Below are 19,174 nucleotides of genomic sequence, written 5' to 3' on the forward strand. Positions count from 1 at the left end.
AACTCATACAGAGACATGTATAGAAACATGGATTTATTTACCAATGATTGAATGCCTACATTACACTGTCTCACTTAATTCTTGGGAGAAATTTTCGCCTCACTTTCCAAAGGAAAAAACTGGGTTCAGGGTAGTTAAGGTGCTTTCTCCAAAGCACACAGCTAAGTGGTAAAGCTAAGATTTGAGCTCCAGTGAGGTTCCTACTACAAAGGACTCTTTACCATAGCTGCTTGCTGCCTAGGATCATCCTCCCTTTATCATCCTCCCTTTCCCATGAGATAGTCTACCCAGGCCTGAAAGTGAAACCCTGACAATCACTATCGAAGTGCGTTGCAAAGCAAAAAGTATTTCAATATTCATATCCCACAAATAAGCCCTCATAAACTCCTGCATAACTACACCATCATCACGCGTGCTCAGAAATGCCCTAAGAACCATTGGAGAGCTCCAGTGTCCTTAGCCGACAGCATGCAAAACCCGAGTTGCGGGGCTGCTGGGTGATTGCGTGGCTTCTGTGCATGTTCATAAATATTGATTGTGATTAAACCATTATCATAGTAATGAGGGTAATAATGCCTCCTACAGCCCACCCCACCACACTACTCAAAGTCTCTACCTTTCATTAAACAAAGGGCTGCTGGCACTGCCGGGGAGTTGGGCGAGAGGCAGGGAAATGATCTCTATTAGGCAAAAGCATTCTGTTGCATGCACCGATTAGGAGCCGCTGCCTCATTAATGATGAGAATTGTTCTCGACTCCTGTTGCTCAGGGTACTGTGCTCCGACGCTAGATCCAGGAAGTCTATGTTCTCATTTCTCGTCCCTCCTGGGGCTTCCGAACAGATGCCCCACTGAAGTAGACCTGTTTTTCCTTCCAATTTTCCTCTTCTCTGTCCCAAGCCTTCATTCCCAGAGAGGATTTTTTGCAAGGCTCAAGAGTGCCCCCAAACCCCCCTCCTTCCAGGGTTGCTGAGACTAAACAGAGGATGGATGCTTACTCTTGGTCAGGCAGGAGACCAAGCAATGTAGAAGTAATTAACCTCACAACAGTGCCACTGTAATTATCGCCACTTACTCAGAGGGGAACGGAGGCTCAGGGAGGCCGACCTGACTTTTAAGAGGACCCAGTGTCACGAAGCAGCCATGTGAACAGGGTCCCTGGACTCGGGTTTCCCTTCTCCGTGGCCCTGCTTGTCCATATTGTGTTTTTAGGTGACAGACTCTCATTGTAGGAGGAACTGAGAAGTGCCAACTGGCCAGTGTTAATTTTGTACCATCTCCAAGCAGGCATGAAGGCTGATCTGTGTTGATTCTAAGTAGGGGCCTCTCCTCTGCCTGCCTCTGGCATTTTTGGGTTTTGCTTTGCCTTTTGAACATCTCTCAACACTAAGAAGGCAGACAGACTGCCACCTTGAAGAGGACCAGGGCCATGTGCTGTGTCCTCGATGCCCACATGGCCTTGGGGCTGGGTTGTTGCTACTGACTAGGAATGTTCTTTGGGACCTCCCGAACTTGCCCATCAAGTCCTTCTGCTTTCCTGATCCAGGCTACCAGCCATGTGCCATTGGTTCTACTCTTGGATTTACTTAATGTTATTTTCTGAGTTGGCACACATGTTTATTTATAAAAGGAAACACATCCCTGGTAGAAATGCAAAATCAGTGTCTTCCTCAATAACACAAAGTAAGGGTGAAAAAGAAATGTACCAAAAAAAATTGTTAAGTTCTAGGTAGATGCAGTGCTACTGAGAACGCTGAGGCGGAGATACCTTCTCCCTACACCACACTCTGCCTCTTTTCCTTCTCTTACACAAGAAAATTTGAGATTTTTAGAGAAGTGTGAAAGGCTGACTTGGCTAATCCTCTGCCTGCAGCGCCAGTACCCCAGGTTCTAGTCCCAGTTGGGGCGCCGGATTCTGTCCCAGTTGCTCCTCTTCCAGTCCAGCTCTCTGCTGTGGCCCAGGAAGGCAGTGGAGGATGGCCCAGGTGCTTGGGCCCTGCACCCGCATGGGAGACGAGGAGGAAGCACCTGGCTCCTGGCTTTGGATCAGTGCAGTGCCGGCTGTAGCAGTGCCGGCTGTAGCGGCCATTTGGGGGGTAAACCAACGGAAGGAAGACCTTTCTCTCTCTCTCTCTCTCTCTCTCTCTCTCTCACTCACTGTCTAAATCTGTCAAGAAAGAAAGAAAGAAAGAAAGAAAAGAAAAGAAAAGAAAAGAAAAGAACAAAAAAAAGAGAAGTGTGAAAGACACAAGACACATGGACATTCGATGGACGTATTCGCCTTACTTTAAGGGTGAAAGGAGAAGTGGAAAGGGAATGCCCTTCCCACACTGTGACTGCTATAGTGCTGAGTTTTTCTAATATCTAACACTACAGCATCTCAAGTACTGTGTGATATTCACCCCATGCTTAGGAACTACTCGGTGGTATGTGGGTCAGAAGGCTCTCAAAAAAAAAAAAAAATTCCCTATTTGGTAGTGCTTGCCAATTTCTGCACTGCAAACACCCCCACCGTGGTCAGCTTCAGGCTACCAATATGACAAAACTAAATGTGGAGAAAAGAAGAGACACAGAGAACTGGCTCCCACTAGCAGGAGGGAGGAGAGCAGGGTGGACTCCAGCTCCTCACTGGAAACACTGGCTGAGAAAACATCTCCAAAGTTCCTTGCCTGGGGTGCACTCCACAGAGTGTCCTATCTGCAATTCCAAGCGTAGTACTTTACCTAAGTGGTCATTTACAACATGGTGGCTGGGGCTGGCATGGTGGTGCAGTGGGTTAAGGGGCCACCTGCAATGCTGGCATCCCACATGGGCATCCCTTGGAGTCCGGGCTGCTCTATTTCCAATCCAGCTCCCTGCTAATGGCATGGGATGGCAGTGGAAGATGGCCCAAGTGCTTAGGCCCCTGTATGCATGTGGGAGGCCTAGATGAAGCTCCTGGCTTCAACCCAGAGCCCATCTAGGGAGTGCACCAGTGGGTGGAAGATATCTCTCTTTCTCTGCCTCTCCTTTTTCTCTGTGTCTATTTCAAATAAAAGAACAAATTATTTAAAAAAGGGAGAGTAATAACTGATTCTAATATTCTGTACTCAGTGATATAATCACACTAATAACAACAACATCTCATACATATTAAATGCTTGCCCTATTTTGTATCTTTAACAATTTCTCATTTATTTCTAACCACACCAACACATAGTGTAAGTCTCATTATTATTCCCATTTTATTGATCAGTAAACTAAGTCCAGGGGTCATGCTTGGAAAATGGGATATTTAATATCAATGGGCTCTGCATTATGATTAATATAGAAGTATTCGAGACATCCTGCATGAATGAACAATTTTTGAAGATTCAAAATAAAACACAAAATCCTAACAATACTCTAGACATAATGAAAAATATCACTGATAAATCTGTTTTCACAAATAAGTAAGTCCTAAGTGTTTGGCTGATTGTGTTATGGAAATGAGTTTGGTTTGCTTATAGAAGAAATGATTGCTATGTTAAGACTAAACAGGTGATGAATGTTAGGTTCACTGTACTGAGGCTATTTCAACCTTCTTATGGTTTTTCCTTTCTTTTTTTTTCTCTTTCATATGAGAGGCAGAAAGAAAGATAAACAGAACTCCCATCTGTTAGTTTATTGCCCAAATGCCTGCAATGGTCAGAAGTAGGCCAAGCCATTTTTGGGAGCTAGGAACTCAATCCAGGTCTCCCAAGTGGGCGGCAGGGATCCACTTACGGGGGCCATTACCTGCTGCCTCCCAGGGTCTGAACTGGCAAGAAGCTGGAATCAGAATCTGGAGCTGGGAACCAAGCCAGGGCACCCTAGAGAGGGATGTGGCCCCTCTGACAGGTCTCCTAACCACTAGAACAAGTGCCTTCCCCTTCTTACAGTTTTAACTTGATGATCAGCCTAAGAAGGGCCATCTATAGAACTCCTATCACACACCAGGGGCAACACAAAACTTATTGCTTACTTCATCTCTAATTATCCTAACGGCTTTCTGAGTGAATCACCAGTATTCCCATTCTGCAGACCCAGACACTGAGGCTCAGAACTGGTCAGCAGCCTGTCCACATTTCTGGTAGTTTGGGCTTTACAGTCACCACTCTCTAATTTTTGGGTAATAAGCTTCCTACGGCATGTGGTTTGGAGGTCAGGGCAGACTCTGTAACTTGTTTCGCAACAATTATTTCTTGTTTGAAGTTATGTACATGTTCATTAGGTATTTCTTTCATAGTCGGCACTTCGGTGACCTGGTCTCTCAGCACCTCGGAGGCTGAGGAAAGACTGGCTTTGAATGGCATCCAGCTGTCTACTGAAGAGCATTAAGGGAAATAAGAAACATAGGGGGCTTCTCTTTCTTCTCTAATGCATCTGAAAGGCTGCTCTGGATGGCAGGTATGCTAATTGTCACCTGCATTTTCAAGGCATCCACTGGAGACGAGGATGTCCTACTAGGCAGATAAAATGATCTGTCACAGACCCCACGATCTGAAACACTGGAGAGCAGCCAACGAAGGACACCAGCAGAAGGCAGGGGAGATGAACGCTCTGCAGTTCTCTAACTTTTTAGGGCAGGGTGTTTTTGTTGGGCAATGTGAACACAATGCATCAGAAGAAAGCGGCAGCTTACTGAGCCACCTTCTAGAGGTGGATGACAGCTGCCACACTAAAAGTTCACAAATCCAGCACTGGCTTCTAACAGGGAGTTACGAGAACTTGACTGTGACGCCTCTCGACTTTTCCCGGGGAAGCAATGGTGGGCAAGTCCCTTTACAATCAGGCATCTGCATAGCTCCTGAACCCTGTCCCTGACATTCCTTCCTTCTGCTCTGGCCTCTCCTCGACTCACAGAGAACTTCCAGTTCCCAGAATGCATCTCTCACATGTTCCCTTCCTCCTCCAGGTCTTGATACCTTGGAATATTCTTAGATTTTTTCTTTGCCAGGCACAATTCCACGTATTCTTTAGATCTCAGCTCAAGTGTCATTTCCTCCCATGACCTCCCAGATGCCATTGGGTCTCTTGGTCTACAACTCTATCGGATTGGCTACTTCTCCCTCTCTGAATAATTACCAGGCTTCTAAAGTACTTGTTGAGATCTTATTTCCCTCAAGCAAATGTCCAGTGTAAGGTATTGTCACTTTTACTCAACGCTAAATCCTCAGTGTCTAGGATGCAGTAGGTGCTCAACAAATATGTATCAAATGAAGGACTAACAAAACTGAAGCATGAAGTAGGGGAATTTTGAGTGTCCATTACTTTGGTACTGTTGCAGATTGGCAAATGGATAAGCGATTTTAAAGACCATTTTGTTGGCGAGATGTGAAAAATAGATGACTCTTTCCCTTTAGGAATGATATCCATCAGTGGTGGGTTCCTGGAAACACTGCCAGCTGACTTTGTTTACAGCTTTCGGTGCTTCTGTGGGGAATAACATTCTGGTCCTAATAAGGGAGTTGTTCTGTGACTTTGGACAATTATTCAACATCCCTTATCTGTAAGACGGGGATAATAATGGAGCCTACTGGATGGAGTAATTAAGAGGATCAAGTGGGAAATGCCTGTCAATTACTTAGCACAGCCTGGCACATAGTATGTGTTCAATAAATGGTGATCTTCTACCACTATGGGTGGTGCTTCTACCCATGGCAGGTACCTCAACTCTGAAATGTAGAAACCCACTGACTCAAACCACCTGAAGTTGGCAGCTGATAATTTGATGATGTTACCTCTCGGGGACAGGCTAACATCACCCAGTGTCCAGTCACGCAGTAAAAGGTGGCCTGTCCTAGCCTGGGAAGTCCCCAGGACCAAAGCAAAAAGTAAACAGTGTGAAAGAAGATGCTAATACACTCTTATGAACACTCATGCTCCTCTAAAATTCACAGTGTTTCCTGATCAAAATGTTCTGGGGAGAGAAGTGAATTCCCTTGGCACGCTTCTGCCTTTGCCCAAGATGACAGTCTCACTGTAAGGCAGGACATCAAGAGCTCTGCACTAAACAGCTGATGCTGCTGGGTGAAACCAATTCCAGCCCTCGTCACAGACTCTAGCAGCATGAAGCCTGTCCACTTTTTTCATTTTCTAAGTGGCAAAACACCTGAATGCTGGCATAAGGAACACAAGGTGAGCAGGGTAGCCTGAGGCAGAGAGGAATGGATGGACTGCAGCTTTAGGGCTCTCAACGACCCTAAAATGAGCTTTGTGTCATTACTTTGAGTGGCTTCAACCACATGTGGAGACTCCTTCAAAAGGACTTGTTGGAAGGGAGGAGCCTGGGTGAATTCCAGAGTGTCAGAGGACCGGATCTAATTATCCTCTGCTTTGAGGTGCAGGTGGAGCTATGCTACATCTTCATGCCTCTGCTGGGCTCCACAGTTTAGGTGGAGCTGGGGGCTTGACCTCTGCGAGCCTGAGTTTCATCGTTTGTTGTTAGAATGGGATTGCTCTGGGAATGCACCAGGAAAAGCACGTGTAAAGCACTTCGCTCTGTGCCAGGCGCCTAGTGAGTGCTTAAGGATTGAGAACTGTAGCTCTTACACTTCCTGTCAACTTCTGAATACCTTTCATGTAACCACGGTTATACTGCAGTGAAGGAAATAAAGCCCCAAGCTGTGGCTGCTTCTTCCAGGTCACACAGCTCCTTGATAAAGGGCAGAACTCCCCATCTCAGGTTTCCCTACTCAAGATGGCTTTTTTTTTTTGGGGGGGGGGGGGGCTATATCCACTAACTCTCAAGACTCACTCAGGTGCCAGCACTGTGGCACAACAGTTAAGCTGGAATCTGTGACACTGGCATTCCAGTGCCAGTTTGAGTACCAGTTGCTCAACTGCATTAGCTCTCTGATAATGCACGTGGGGAAGCAAGATGTGTTGGACGGCCCAGGTACTTGGGGCCCTGCCACGCATGTGCGAGACTCAGATAGGGGTCTAGGCTCTTGGCTTTCACCTGGCTCAGCCCTGGTTGTTGCAGCCATTTGGGGATTGAATTGGTGAATGGAAGATTCTCTCTCTCTCTCTCTCTCTCTCTCTCTCTCATTCTTTCTCCTTTCCTCCCTCCTTCCCTCCTCTCATATTGCTCGCTCTCTCTTTCCCCTCTATACATTATGTAACTCTGCATTTCAAATAAATAAACCTTTAAAAAATAGTTGCTGGCTGAACGAGTGAGTGGGTGAATGAATGAATTCCAGAAGCAGCACGGTTGTCAGCACGGCCCAGCACAAATGAAAGCCCTTTACCTTTCTGAGAGAAGGATCTGGAGACCTGCTTACCCTGCTTCCTGGACCCCTAAGAGAACAGCACGAGGCTACCCGCGAGGCAGGGACCTTTCCAAACAGGCATCCCCCACAAAAGCACATCTTGCAGTCAAGGGGAATGGGCGGATAGTTGCTAATCGCATCTTCCAACTGGGCTGATCTTTCAAAAGTTCGAAAGGCGCCTGCCTCCATAAATCCCAGGCTGCGACTGCTGCTGCGGCTGCTGAGCCGGGAAGAGGGGGCTGTGCTTGGGCGCCTCTTGGGCTGGCACGAAGAAGCCACATCTCCGCCTCCCTCCTCCCCCCGACTCCTCTCCAAGAGAGGAAGCAATGCAGATGGAGACGAGAAATAAATATTCCTGCCTGCTCTGTGCCACTGCAGACGTTTCCAAAATGTCTGGCTTGGACCATGTAATCAAGCCCACCCAGGAAAGGAGGCGCCGAGCAGGAGAAAGAGGGGGAAAGGGTGGCGTATTTGTCGGTCCTTGTCAGCTTTTTGGGGGGCAGAGCACACGGCTCGTACTTGGCAGCCCTGCTGAGGTGGGCACGTGGTACGTGCACAGTAATACTTGAAGTGTGGAATTAGAAATGGGAGCGCAGGGAAGGAGATCATGCCAGAGAGGCCACACTCTCCTTCTACCTTTGACCAGGGTCCTAGGAATCCCCGGCTGCTGCTCTCTTTGCTCCCTGGCTGATTCTGTGACACCTGCTGCCCTGGCTCACCTATTCCACCTGTGCTCCACTCCCAGGGAGATTAACACGAAAGCCTTCGGAGGCCCTTTGAAATCTGGGCAGGAGCTCAGACTCCATGTGTGGAGATATTCCTGCCATCTCTAATACTGGCATCCTGGCAGGAGATGCCAAGACGGGCTGCAAATGATAAGTGGGTGCTTCTGGCCTCGGGGTGGCCAAGTGTGTGGGAGAAGCGTCACTAAGAAGGGAAGTTACAGGCCCAGCCACAGGCACCCAAGTGTTCTGCACTCTGCTGTCTCTGCTAGGCAGGCTGTGAGGCTGCAAAATGTCTCAGAAAAGGGAGAGGAAGGGATAGGAATTGCAACTTGAAAACTTCTGCGGGGGATGCACGGGGCTCTTTGTCGCGAATCCTCTTGCAAGACTCTCCTGGGTACCTTGCTCTCAACATCCCTGTGCAGGGCCACCTTGCACTGGTCCTCTCTGTGGGTCGGTAATTGTGGATGGATTAAAGTCTGCTCCCTGAGCAGCACAAGGCTCATCCTGGTTCTCCCAGGTTCAAATCCAATGCAGTCAAAAGAGCGTGCACAATGCGGGTTCAGCGACCACGCTGTCGCCTGTGCCTCTCAGGGGAGTATTTTCCAGAAATGCACTTGGTTCTCTTTGCACCATTTGCATGAAGTGGTGTCTAATATTTCCCACCTGTGTGCCCTGGAGCCTTCCTTGTAAGCCTTCTCCACTCATCTGCCCATCTGCCTTCTAGTGCCAGGCACCTGCCAACCGAATCCCACTCTCTCCAGCAAGCCACTTAAGAGTGTTTGGGCGGGGGGGGGGGGGGGGGGGCGGGAGCTGGTAGGAGACTTGGGATCCTGTCCCCACTCTGCCCACTGCTGTGTGACCTCAGGCAAATCACTCCCTCTCTCTGGGCCTCAGTTTCTGTGTTTGTCAAGGGAGTGGGTCAGGCAGCTTTGCTTTTATGGGTGGCTCGCCAGAGCAAAACTCAACGGAATTCCTGTTACCCTTCTTCCCCACCCCAGCTACGCCAATGAATTCCAGGGGCTGAGATCATCACTCTTCTGGGACTGAGTTCAATCCTGATAGTTGGGGAGGTCACAGCTGCCTATCAAAACCTGCCGGACACATGCATGCACATATGCTATATAGAGCGAGCTTCCAGAGTCTTCTGTCTGTAATTCCCAGGAAGACTACCATCTGGACTAAGGGAACACCAATGCAGGGTCTATTCAGAAATGAACTGTGAGCATGTATGTTTGCAATGCTTACTAATCACAGTTGCCAGCTTTTGTTATGATAGTCACCTTTCTTGAAGCTCACCCTGTGCTAGGGCTATGCTAAACTTTCACCTTGTTTACTCTTCTTGTTCCTTATCGAAGACATTGTCCACCTTATATTTCCTTACAGGTGGGAAAACAGGCTCGGAGAGGGTGAGACACCTGCTCAAGGTCACACAGCTGCTTAATAATGATCATGGGATTTGAACTTGGCTCTGTTGGACCCCAACAACGATGTGCTGCCCACTACCCTTTGCTGGGCCCTCTCTCGGCATTTACTCTATGGGAGATTCCCCAGACAGCAAGGCTGTTTTAAAGAACCAAAGGCAGAAGGTCCTACACCGACTGTCTTTCTGGTGGCGTTGTCAGAGGAAAACAGTGGATCTCAGGGCCAGTAAGAACTCTGCTGTCACAAATGGCAGAGGCACAGGTGGCTGGGTTGCTCACCTAGCACCGGCAAGGGTGGAACCTGGTGCCATTTCCATCAGTCCTTCGCCAGTGAGGACCACACAAGTGTAACTGCAGCCCTCTCTGATCGCCTGGTCTCTATTTGCAATGTTCAAAATTAATGTTCCACATTTACAGAGGAGGAGATGATGGCCCCCATGAAGTGATTTGCCAAAGATGGAAATTCTCGGTACGCATACACAAAAGTGTGTGTGTGTGTGCGCGCGCGTGCTGTGGACAGAGACGTACATACAAATTGCACGTTTCCCCCAAAGTAGGAATGGAGTTGGATTCCCTGCTGCTATGGAATATCCTGCTTATTCTCTCAGTGTTAAGCTTAGACACGGCGAGTTGAGTTGACTGCAGTTCACTCCCCACACAAAACCAAAACAAAATCACACACCAGCACCCTTTCCCAGACCCAAATCCAAACTCACACTAAAACCAGGCAAGAAAGTCGCTCAGTACTTACGGTAAACGACAGAAAAGAAGAAAACAAAGTCCCTTCGTCATATCTGGATAATTTTGCCAGTACTCCCTCCAAGATCGTAACGAACTAGAGAGACAGCAAAAAGAAAAGCAATATTATTCCCAACTATAATTGTTAACAGTAAAGAGCCACTTTTTCCAAGCACACAGAGACCGGATTGAGCCCTGTGCTCACTTGTGCATTCTATTATTTGATTCCCGCCTTCAGAGAAAGGAAGAGACTGCCTTGACATGGAAATATTTGACTTATCCGGCTTTCTCTTTATTATTATGTGATTGCAAATATAGAGTGTTACAGAAGTGCAAAGTGACAAAATATTATTGAGTTGCATATAGCATGCGATAATATTAAATGCACTTTTCAAAATCCAAAACTGCGCAAAGCAGTGTTTCCGTTACATATTAGCACTACATTTAATCCAATCTATTTTTATTTGTATTTTATCAGTAATTTGGGGGAAACAGAAGTTCAGCACTGGCAAATATAAATGCCTTCCCATTCAGCATGACTTAGTTAAAATTCTATAATTCATGAGGGTGACGGAAATAGCTTTATCTGACTTTTATGTTTTATTATGACTCTCACTGCATGTGAAACTAGAGGAAAAGGGGTTTTCATGATGGCAGAATTCCTTATTACCGCTTAACTTTCTGTATTTAAAAATCTAACTTGATCAGTGCTGGAAAACAAAACAAACATTTCCTGCATCACCTAGTGCCACGTGTGGGAACAAATTCTTAATAAGTTCCCACACGCCGCTTCATCAATTTCTCTTCACACGGCTCGCAAGCATCAGAAAAATCCTTCAGAGCCGAGGCGGGCTGATGTACGATCCTGTTTCCTGAGAGATGTGAGGGCTCAGCTCAACTTTTTAACGTGTCACATTTTAATGGAAATGCCGACATAACACAAATAATGTTCACAATGAAACATTTCACAGGAAGTTGAAGGTTACCTTTGCAACCAAGAGGGTTATCATCTCTTTAACAGTTTCTTCAATTAGTTCATCTATTTTTGAATGGTACTGATGCTGAAGAACACAGAAAGACAAATATTAGCATGCTTGGGAGGCAACGGCCCTGCCTGTCTCAGAGTTTTTAGACAACACAATTTATAAATAAAGCTTGGCCTGCAGATCCAGCTTATCACCACAGTCGCAGAAGCACCATGAGGATTTGCACTTTGGGTCTTTGAGGAAGCCAGATCTGAGGCTCCTAAGAAAAAAATACTACCGAGCTTACTGTTCTTCGCAAATGGCCTGTGTTGCATGGGCACATACACATAAGTACCAATGACATGCATGCTAGCCTAGCAGTGCATTGACAGGGATCCTATAAGGCAAGATACCAGAATCGACTAATATGGGCGATAGGAGATGACCTTTGGGAAACTGTATGGGATGGGAGTGGGGTGTGTGGAATCCTTCCAAAGGGATGTTTGCCCAAGACACTGTGACTGATTTTACAAAAACTGCTCTGAACTTTCAGGCACTGGGGGTTAGCGCCTCTGAGCTCCCCAGTTTTATCTGCAGGGATGGTCTCAGAGTGAAGCCAAGTGTCTTTTCTGAACCCTCATGGTCACCGCTCCTTTTCTCCTTCCATGGAGAAGTAGTCCTAAGCCTACAGCCTCTCCACTGAGCCCACCGCTAAGCTTTTTCAATTTTTCTAACCACGGCTGTCGATTAAATTTAAATAGGATTGTGAAAACAAACCCCCACACAAACAAAAATCTGCTGTAAATGCCAAGGAAAAAGGAAAAGCGTTTTCAACACAAAATATTATATGCCAGCTCCTTGACATTTATTAGATCATTTCAGTATCCATTTGAACTCTTCCATACTTCCTTAACAAAAAATAACAATGGGAAACATTGTTATTTGGAAAGGAAAATGCACTTACCCACTCTTTAGCAAACTTTCAGAAGGATGATTAATTAGGAACAGAAAAAAATAGGGCAAATAAAAATTAGGACCAAAGGACACATGACAAAATAAAAATTAAATCAACCATAAATTAAATAAATAAAAGCTATGAAGACATATGAGAATAAGCCAGAGTGATGTTGTTTACTGTTCTGATAACAGGCAAGGAATGATTCAGAGTGAGCAAAGAGATGTGAACTATGTTCATTCATTTAAAGTCATAGGGGAGGTTTGTGGTAATTGGAAGACCAGCATAAAATCCCAGTGCAAAGTTGAGAGGTCAGGTTGCATATGAAAATTTAGCTCAGTTTCCTTATCTGTAAAAAACACAAAACAAAACAAACAAAACATGATAATACAACTGCCCAGGACCAATGAGATGGGAAGAGGCCATATAAACACTGATTTTGGAAAAGGAATGAGGCAAGTCCTATATAAATAGTTTTAGCTCTACATTTCAAAATAGCCAGAAGAGAGGTTTCTTAAACATTCTCATCATCGGAGCTGACACTGTGGCGTAGTGTGCTAAGCCTCTGCTTGCGGCACAGACATCCCATATGGGTGCCGGTTCAAGACCCAGCTGTTCTCTTCCAATCCAGTTCTCTGCTATGGCCTGGAAAAGCAGTGGAAGATGACCCAAGTGTTTGGGCCCCTGCACCCATGTGGGAGACCCAGAGGAAGCTCCTGACTCTTGGCTGAGGATTGGCCCAGCTCCGGCTGCTGCAGCCATTTAGGGAGAGAACCAGCAGATGGAGGACTTCTCTGTCTCTCCTTCTCTCTGTTGTTAACTCTACCTCTCAAATAAACAAGGGAAAAATCTAAAAAAAAAGCTCTCATCATAAAGAAACAAGTATGTAAGGTGATAGATATGCTAATTACCCTGATTTGATAATTATACAATGTAAGAATGTATCACAATGACACTGTCCCCCTTAAATATGCCTATATACAATTGTATTTCAATCAAAAACAAAATAAAACTTACAAAGAGATTTGTGGCTGGTCTATAAGGCAGAGCACAGGCCCTCTGTGGGCTGTCATGTTCTTAGATTTATAGATTTGTTTTGAAGGTCAAGCAAAGATTTGGGTGTCAGCAATCATGGCACTCAAATATCATCTGACCCAGTTCATCAGATGGAAGCCAGGGGTAGGGAGAGACAATCTTATTCCTTAGTCATCTCCTTCAATTTCATTTTAGTTGATTAGAGGAAAAGGTATAAAGCCAACAGCCGGTGTTGTGTGGTCCTAATAAATCAGATCCCTCACTGGCTCTAGTGTGTGATCTCAGGCAGGATTTACTCCTTTGGGGCATAAACCTGAAGCTAAAGGCAAGAAAAATTATCTGCAGAATTCTGTGCTTGAGATACAAAGAAAGATATCAGAGCAAGAGAATTCAGGAATATTGACAGGGCTCCAAATTCATTTTTAGGTCTTGAGCTAAGATCCAGAATCACATACTTTCCCTACTCATGTGACTGCCTTACTTCACTAGGTTTTCTTTGGATTGCTATATATGATTCACATTTATTAAATTAATTATGAGATCTCACTCAAACAGAAAAGCTAAATGTGTGCAAATAATACAGTATCAGGTATTAAACGAGGGGTTGTTTAACAAGCTAAGAAAAGCACTGTTGAGATTAGAAGCAATGTCCTGAAAGACTAGGCTGAAATGTTAGACACAAGAACAACTGCTCCACACACCAAGAAGCATTGAGGGTGTTGGTGAGAGGAGTTGATGTCACTTCTGTACCTTTGGCAGCTGGGATAAAACCTCGAGCCCTATCTTATGGAGGTACATGGCTTACAGAGACATGGCAGTTTATGGACACTCACCACTTTGAATTTTCCCAAGGGCCCTAATTTCTCTCCACATAGTTCCATTGTCTCTCCCTTCTACTTGGGACAAATATGATCAGCACCCTTTCGTTATAGTGAACAATTCTCTTGTTTTACTCAGAAAACAAAGTGTTTTGGTAGCACTTTTCTGCATCTTACTTCCAGGGGGAAACATAGATGTCATTCTCTGTTGGCCCATTTCCTTGTTCTGCAAATGGGGCTACAATTGTCACTGCTATGAATAAAGAAATCAGATACACCAAAACAAGTGATGAAATAATGTATGGCAACATGGCTCAGAAACAGAAATTCTGTGTAGCTGGATGCATGGACATCGTGGTTTAGGAGTCTGTGCATTTCTCTAAACTTATCTCAAACCTATACATTTTACTGTATGTAAACAATGTCTCAAATAAAATAGACTCTGGGGGAAGATAGGAGGGTAGGATAATAATTCCCCTGCTTATCATGTAGCAACACATGTAATGCCTGTCAGTATTAAAACGGCCCCAATTGCTGGTCAGGTAATTGCAAAATATGTGAAACTCTTTTGCAAGATTTTTCTGACATATGAGACCTATTTGATTAATTTGCTTTGCTGGAGCAATAGAAAGTACTCTGTCTTTGCCTCTTCCCTGGGGATAGATTGTGAATACAGATGTGAAGCTCCATGCAGGGCTATAGATACCGCTGGGGCATCTTTTAACTACCGTCTTCCCAGCTAGACTGTTTTATAACAGCAGTCTGATTATCTAATTCCATCTGCATCCTAATATGGGTACAAAGAGGGATCTTTCCCATTATTTTGCAGTTCTGTCTGGAACCTTCTTAGATTAATGTGATCTATACCCCTAAATTATATTCAGTGCCCTGGGTCATGGTGATAGCTACCAAGGGAACTGCCCATCTTCTATGGTATTGAAAGTTTGGAGACTGAACTTTTGTGTCTGATGAGCTACACTGCTGCAAATTCACAATCACTACGTGAAAATCATTCCACTTGACTTCCTGTGCTGCACATTTTGCCTTGTCATGGAACAGATTGTGTGTACGTTGTCTTTCTGTGAAGACCATCTGACCTTGGAAATGAGATGAAAACACACTAGACCAAGTGAGAAACTATTTAATACACAATTTTTTCTCTATTGGTACTTCACAAATTTTAATGAAAAAATAAATATTTAAGATGGAAAAGTATGGTTAACAAATGTTTCAACAGCTGCCTTTAGATGAGACATTACCCCAGTGATGAAATTCAGGAAGTGATCTTAAAATTGGAGATTTTATCATCTGGCTGCTATCTAATCTAAAACAGGTTGAAGGACTGGGAATACAGGTGGAGGCCAGAATTAGACACTAGATCTATAATATGAGCTTCATATCCAATGCTTGGAAGGGGCAAATTATACAGAAACATTAGAATTCCACCTCTTTTTCTTGATTTCAGAATGCTTCAATCATCATTGACCAATCTCATTTTAACAACTCAGTTCTATGTCAGTGATGAATACCCTCAGCCTACAGAGTGAGAGAAGTCGAGGAGGGACCAATTCCATATGATTCCCCAATGAAGTTCTGCTCAAGGTCACTGTCACTTGGCCAGGCTACGCAAAGGAAAAGCACATTTTCAGACAATGTATCTGGCTTCATCCTTTCTGTTCTCAGCTGCTCAAACTTCTGAGATGAGATGGAGTCTCACTTCCCACAAGTTGGTCATGCAGACAGCTCTGATTTAACTATACCATGAACAAGTGTCATAGATCTCTCTTGCATGGTTGGGCTTCAAAGCCGTGTTGGATGGGCTCTTAATAAAAATATTTAGTCTGAGGATATGTGCAGTGCAGTATTTTCAGAAAAACAAGGAATGTTTACAAACCTCATTTATCGTCTTCATTAAAAATAATTTTGAGTTACAAGAAGAAAATATATGTAGCCTTTTCTCTTTTACCAAACAAATTCCAGAAAGAAACAGGTATCATTAGGTGGCCTCAAAAATGTCAATATTTAAATCAAAGACAATTGTCTAATTTCACATCCAGAAGATGGGGAACCTTACTCCCAACTGTAACAAGCTGTGTACTTCTCAAAGGTTGTATGCTGAAGGCAAGTCTTTCATTTGCTAAATGATGGCAGTAAGGTTACTAGAGAGCTTCGTGGCCAAGCGCGCGTAGCTTGTAGGGCTTATAGGATGTAGTGATTCAACCACTAGACAACCGTTTTTCTACAAGACTAGATGCCAAGCTTAAGTGAAGGTCATTCTACTTCAGCAAGTGTTCAAAAGGTATGTTGTGATAAAATTCAGTCTCCTGGAAACTGTATAGTAATCGTGTGTGAAAATATTTTTTTTTTCTGTAAAATGGCTCCATACCTTCTATCAGATTTTATCAATGGAGTTTTTGACAACAATTCTCCTATTCTCATACACTCCCAACCACAAGTTCAAAAAGAAAAAAGGGTCAGAGTGACTTGGCTTATTTCAAAGAATTCTTTAGCTACCCGCCCAGGTATGTAAGAACTCTCTAAACATGGCTATGATTGAATTGGTGTGGACAGGTTCTGTAAAGGTTGGTGATTGCTATCATATTATCCCTTACTCACTCTGGCACAAAGTCATCCTTGTGAAACTTAGTGACAATCTGAATCTAGAATGCAATGATGGAAATGGATATATTAGATTTCATCAAACATAAAAAAACTCCTTTTTTTTTTTTGCTCTCATGAAAATTTAGAAAGACAACTCGCAGAATGGGAGAAAATATTTACAGAGTATGTATATGACAGTGATATAGTGTCCAGAATATGTAAATATTACTCTTACAACTCAACAATAACAAGGTAATTAAGTCAATTTTCCAAAAAAGGGTGTCTTTAAGGAAAACATAAAAATGGCAAAATCAGCAAAGGAAATGAGATTAAGCAATGCCACAAAACTACAAGAGGTACTGCTTCATACACACTGGGATGGCTATAATTTATAAGACAGATAAATATTGGCTAAGACATAGAGACTGGGTTTCTCATAAATTGCTTATGGGAATGTGAAATAGTTCAGCCACTTTGGAAAACAGTTTAGCAGTTTCATAACAAATGGAACATAAAGCAATCAAATGACGCAGTGTTTCTGCTCCTAGGTATGCATCAGAGCTGAAAACACAGGTCCATGTGAAAACTTGCACATGGATGTTCACAGGGACATGATTTTCAACAGCTAAAATTGGTCACAATTCAAATGTCTATCAACAAATGAATGAATAAATAGCACTTGGTATATCCATAGAAGGGATTATTACTCACCAACAAAAAAGGACCAATCTATGTTTCAACATGGTTGAAATCTTGAAAACACTATGCTGTGAGAAAGCAGCCAGACACAAAAGGCCACACATTGCATGACTGTATTTATAGGAAGTGTTCAGAAAGTAAACCCTTAGAGACAGAAAGGGCACTGGCAAAGAAGGGAGGGAGCAGTCATGATTAATGTGTACTTGGTTTTTTTTTTTTGCTGTGCTGACAATGTCTTAAAATTGATTGTAGTGATGGCTGTATAACTGAATATATACTAAAAGTACTGACTTGTTTTCTTTAAGCCAGTGACTTTTATATGGCATGTAAATGACATATATATTATGTCATTTATATGTATATACACAAACATACATATATGTATATAAAATATCTAAAGCTCCAATGGGACAAAGATTAAGGAAGAAGAGGACTCTGGAAAATACAAACCCAAACAGATCTTAGTGAATTTCAGAGAGTCCCCAAAACAAAACAAGGTTTTAAAAGTAGGCTCTGCTTAGGGCACTGTTGAGAGTGCCCCAGAGAAACTTGGGTGGGTGGTAGGGATGCAGGTGGTATTTTGTTCCAAACTAAACTTATGTTTTAATTCCATGTTTCCATGAGCCCTTTGGAGTACTGTTCTATTTGTTTTCCATACTGGTTTGAAGAACTAGTTATGTAGCTAGAAACAGCCTAGAGAAAACTAGAACAGTGATGTCATTTTACAGATGAGGAAACTGAAGCCCAAAGGGGCTGCATGACTTGTCCAACTCCATTTTGCAGCACAACCAGGGAGAGAATCTAGGTGTCTGCACATTCGACCCAGCCCTTCCTTCCAGGGGGCTACTATAGGTGTCCAAGCCCTTCTCTTTAACTCATTTTCAGATATGGAGCCTCCAACCAGTGGTTCTCCAGGTGTGATTAGTGGAAGTCAGCACTGTGTGCATCACCAAGGAGCTTGAGAGAGACACATGTTCTTAGACCACACCCTGAAGCCATCAGACAGTCCTCGGGGAGACTGAGTGATCTCTGGATCAGTGTCACACATGCTGGCATTGGAGAACCACTGCTCCAGGTCATGTGCATGCTGCAAATGGAGCCAGGAAAGAGAACAAGGGCCCTGCATTTCACTCCATTGCCTAGAACCCAACCCCAGGGAAAGGCTTGACAAGAAAATCAGGCCGGAGCTGAAGCTCATGGGGTGGCTCAGGCAGCTGACTTGCAGGGGAAACGAGGTTGGATGTGATTTTGCCAGGAAGAGAATACCACCAACCCACATTTAAAAATGGAAGGTGCTGAAAGAGAAAATAAATAACGAATAAGGAGCAAATATAATTTAGTAAAAATTCTAAGCATGTAAGGCTGGTATCGAAAGATCTGATTTAGGAGCAATTTATGCCAATTGGCAACAACACAGAGTTGCCAGAAATGTTTCTGAATTAATTCTAAATTGGTATATGAATATCTAGCTGGCTTAAGGCCATCAGAGAAAAATGATCATGATAGTCTTTAATCAGGCCCAAGTTGCTGTTTCCTTCTTCTTTACATTTTAAATACCGCTTTGGAATTGGAAACTTAGCAAAGGACTAAACTTTTGGTCAGGGAAGATTCATAATCAACCCAATCTAAGGAAAATTCAAAGTATATAATTTTTTTAAAAAATCAGAACCTGCTGGTTGGGGATTGGATAGATCTAATGTTATATATACATCCTGGATGTTATTTGGTGCAAGAAAGAGCTCTCCTGCTGGCCAGATGTTCAAAACGATAAAACGGACTTCCAATGTGAAAACGACTTGCACTTTGGCAAACACAGACCTGGTGGGGATAACAGCCCAATAAATAAGGTCATCAAATGTCAATCAGACTAAAGGAAGCTTACAGCCACCCCCGATCCAAAGAAGCCCTACCAAGTGACTGGCAGTCTCATCAGCACACACCACAGAC

General features: G+C 43.9%; 1 protein-coding gene across 8 annotated transcripts in view; it reads right to left on the reverse strand.

Annotated features, from left to right (window-relative positions):
• Nucleotides 1-19,174, reverse strand: part of CADPS (calcium dependent secretion activator) — a 506,306-nt gene that overhangs the window by 61,698 nt on the left and 425,434 nt on the right. For 7 of the 8 annotated variants that reach the window (XM_062200191.1, XM_062200192.1, XM_062200188.1 and 4 more), the window contains 2 exons: nt 11,141-11,215; nt 10,168-10,251 (listed from right to left, as the gene is read on the reverse strand). In XM_062200191.1, the coding sequence (XP_062056175.1) occupies nt 10,168-10,251; nt 11,141-11,215 (159 nt within the window). Of the gene's footprint in view, nt 1-10,167; nt 10,252-11,140; nt 11,216-12,083; nt 12,099-19,174 lie in introns of all 8 variants that reach the window. The other variant, XM_062200190.1, reaches the window with a different exon arrangement.

Source organism: Lepus europaeus, chromosome 9 (genome assembly GCF_033115175.1).
Source record: "Lepus europaeus isolate LE1 chromosome 9, mLepTim1.pri, whole genome shotgun sequence".
NCBI classification, from domain to species: Eukaryota; Metazoa; Chordata; class Mammalia; order Lagomorpha; family Leporidae; genus Lepus; species Lepus europaeus.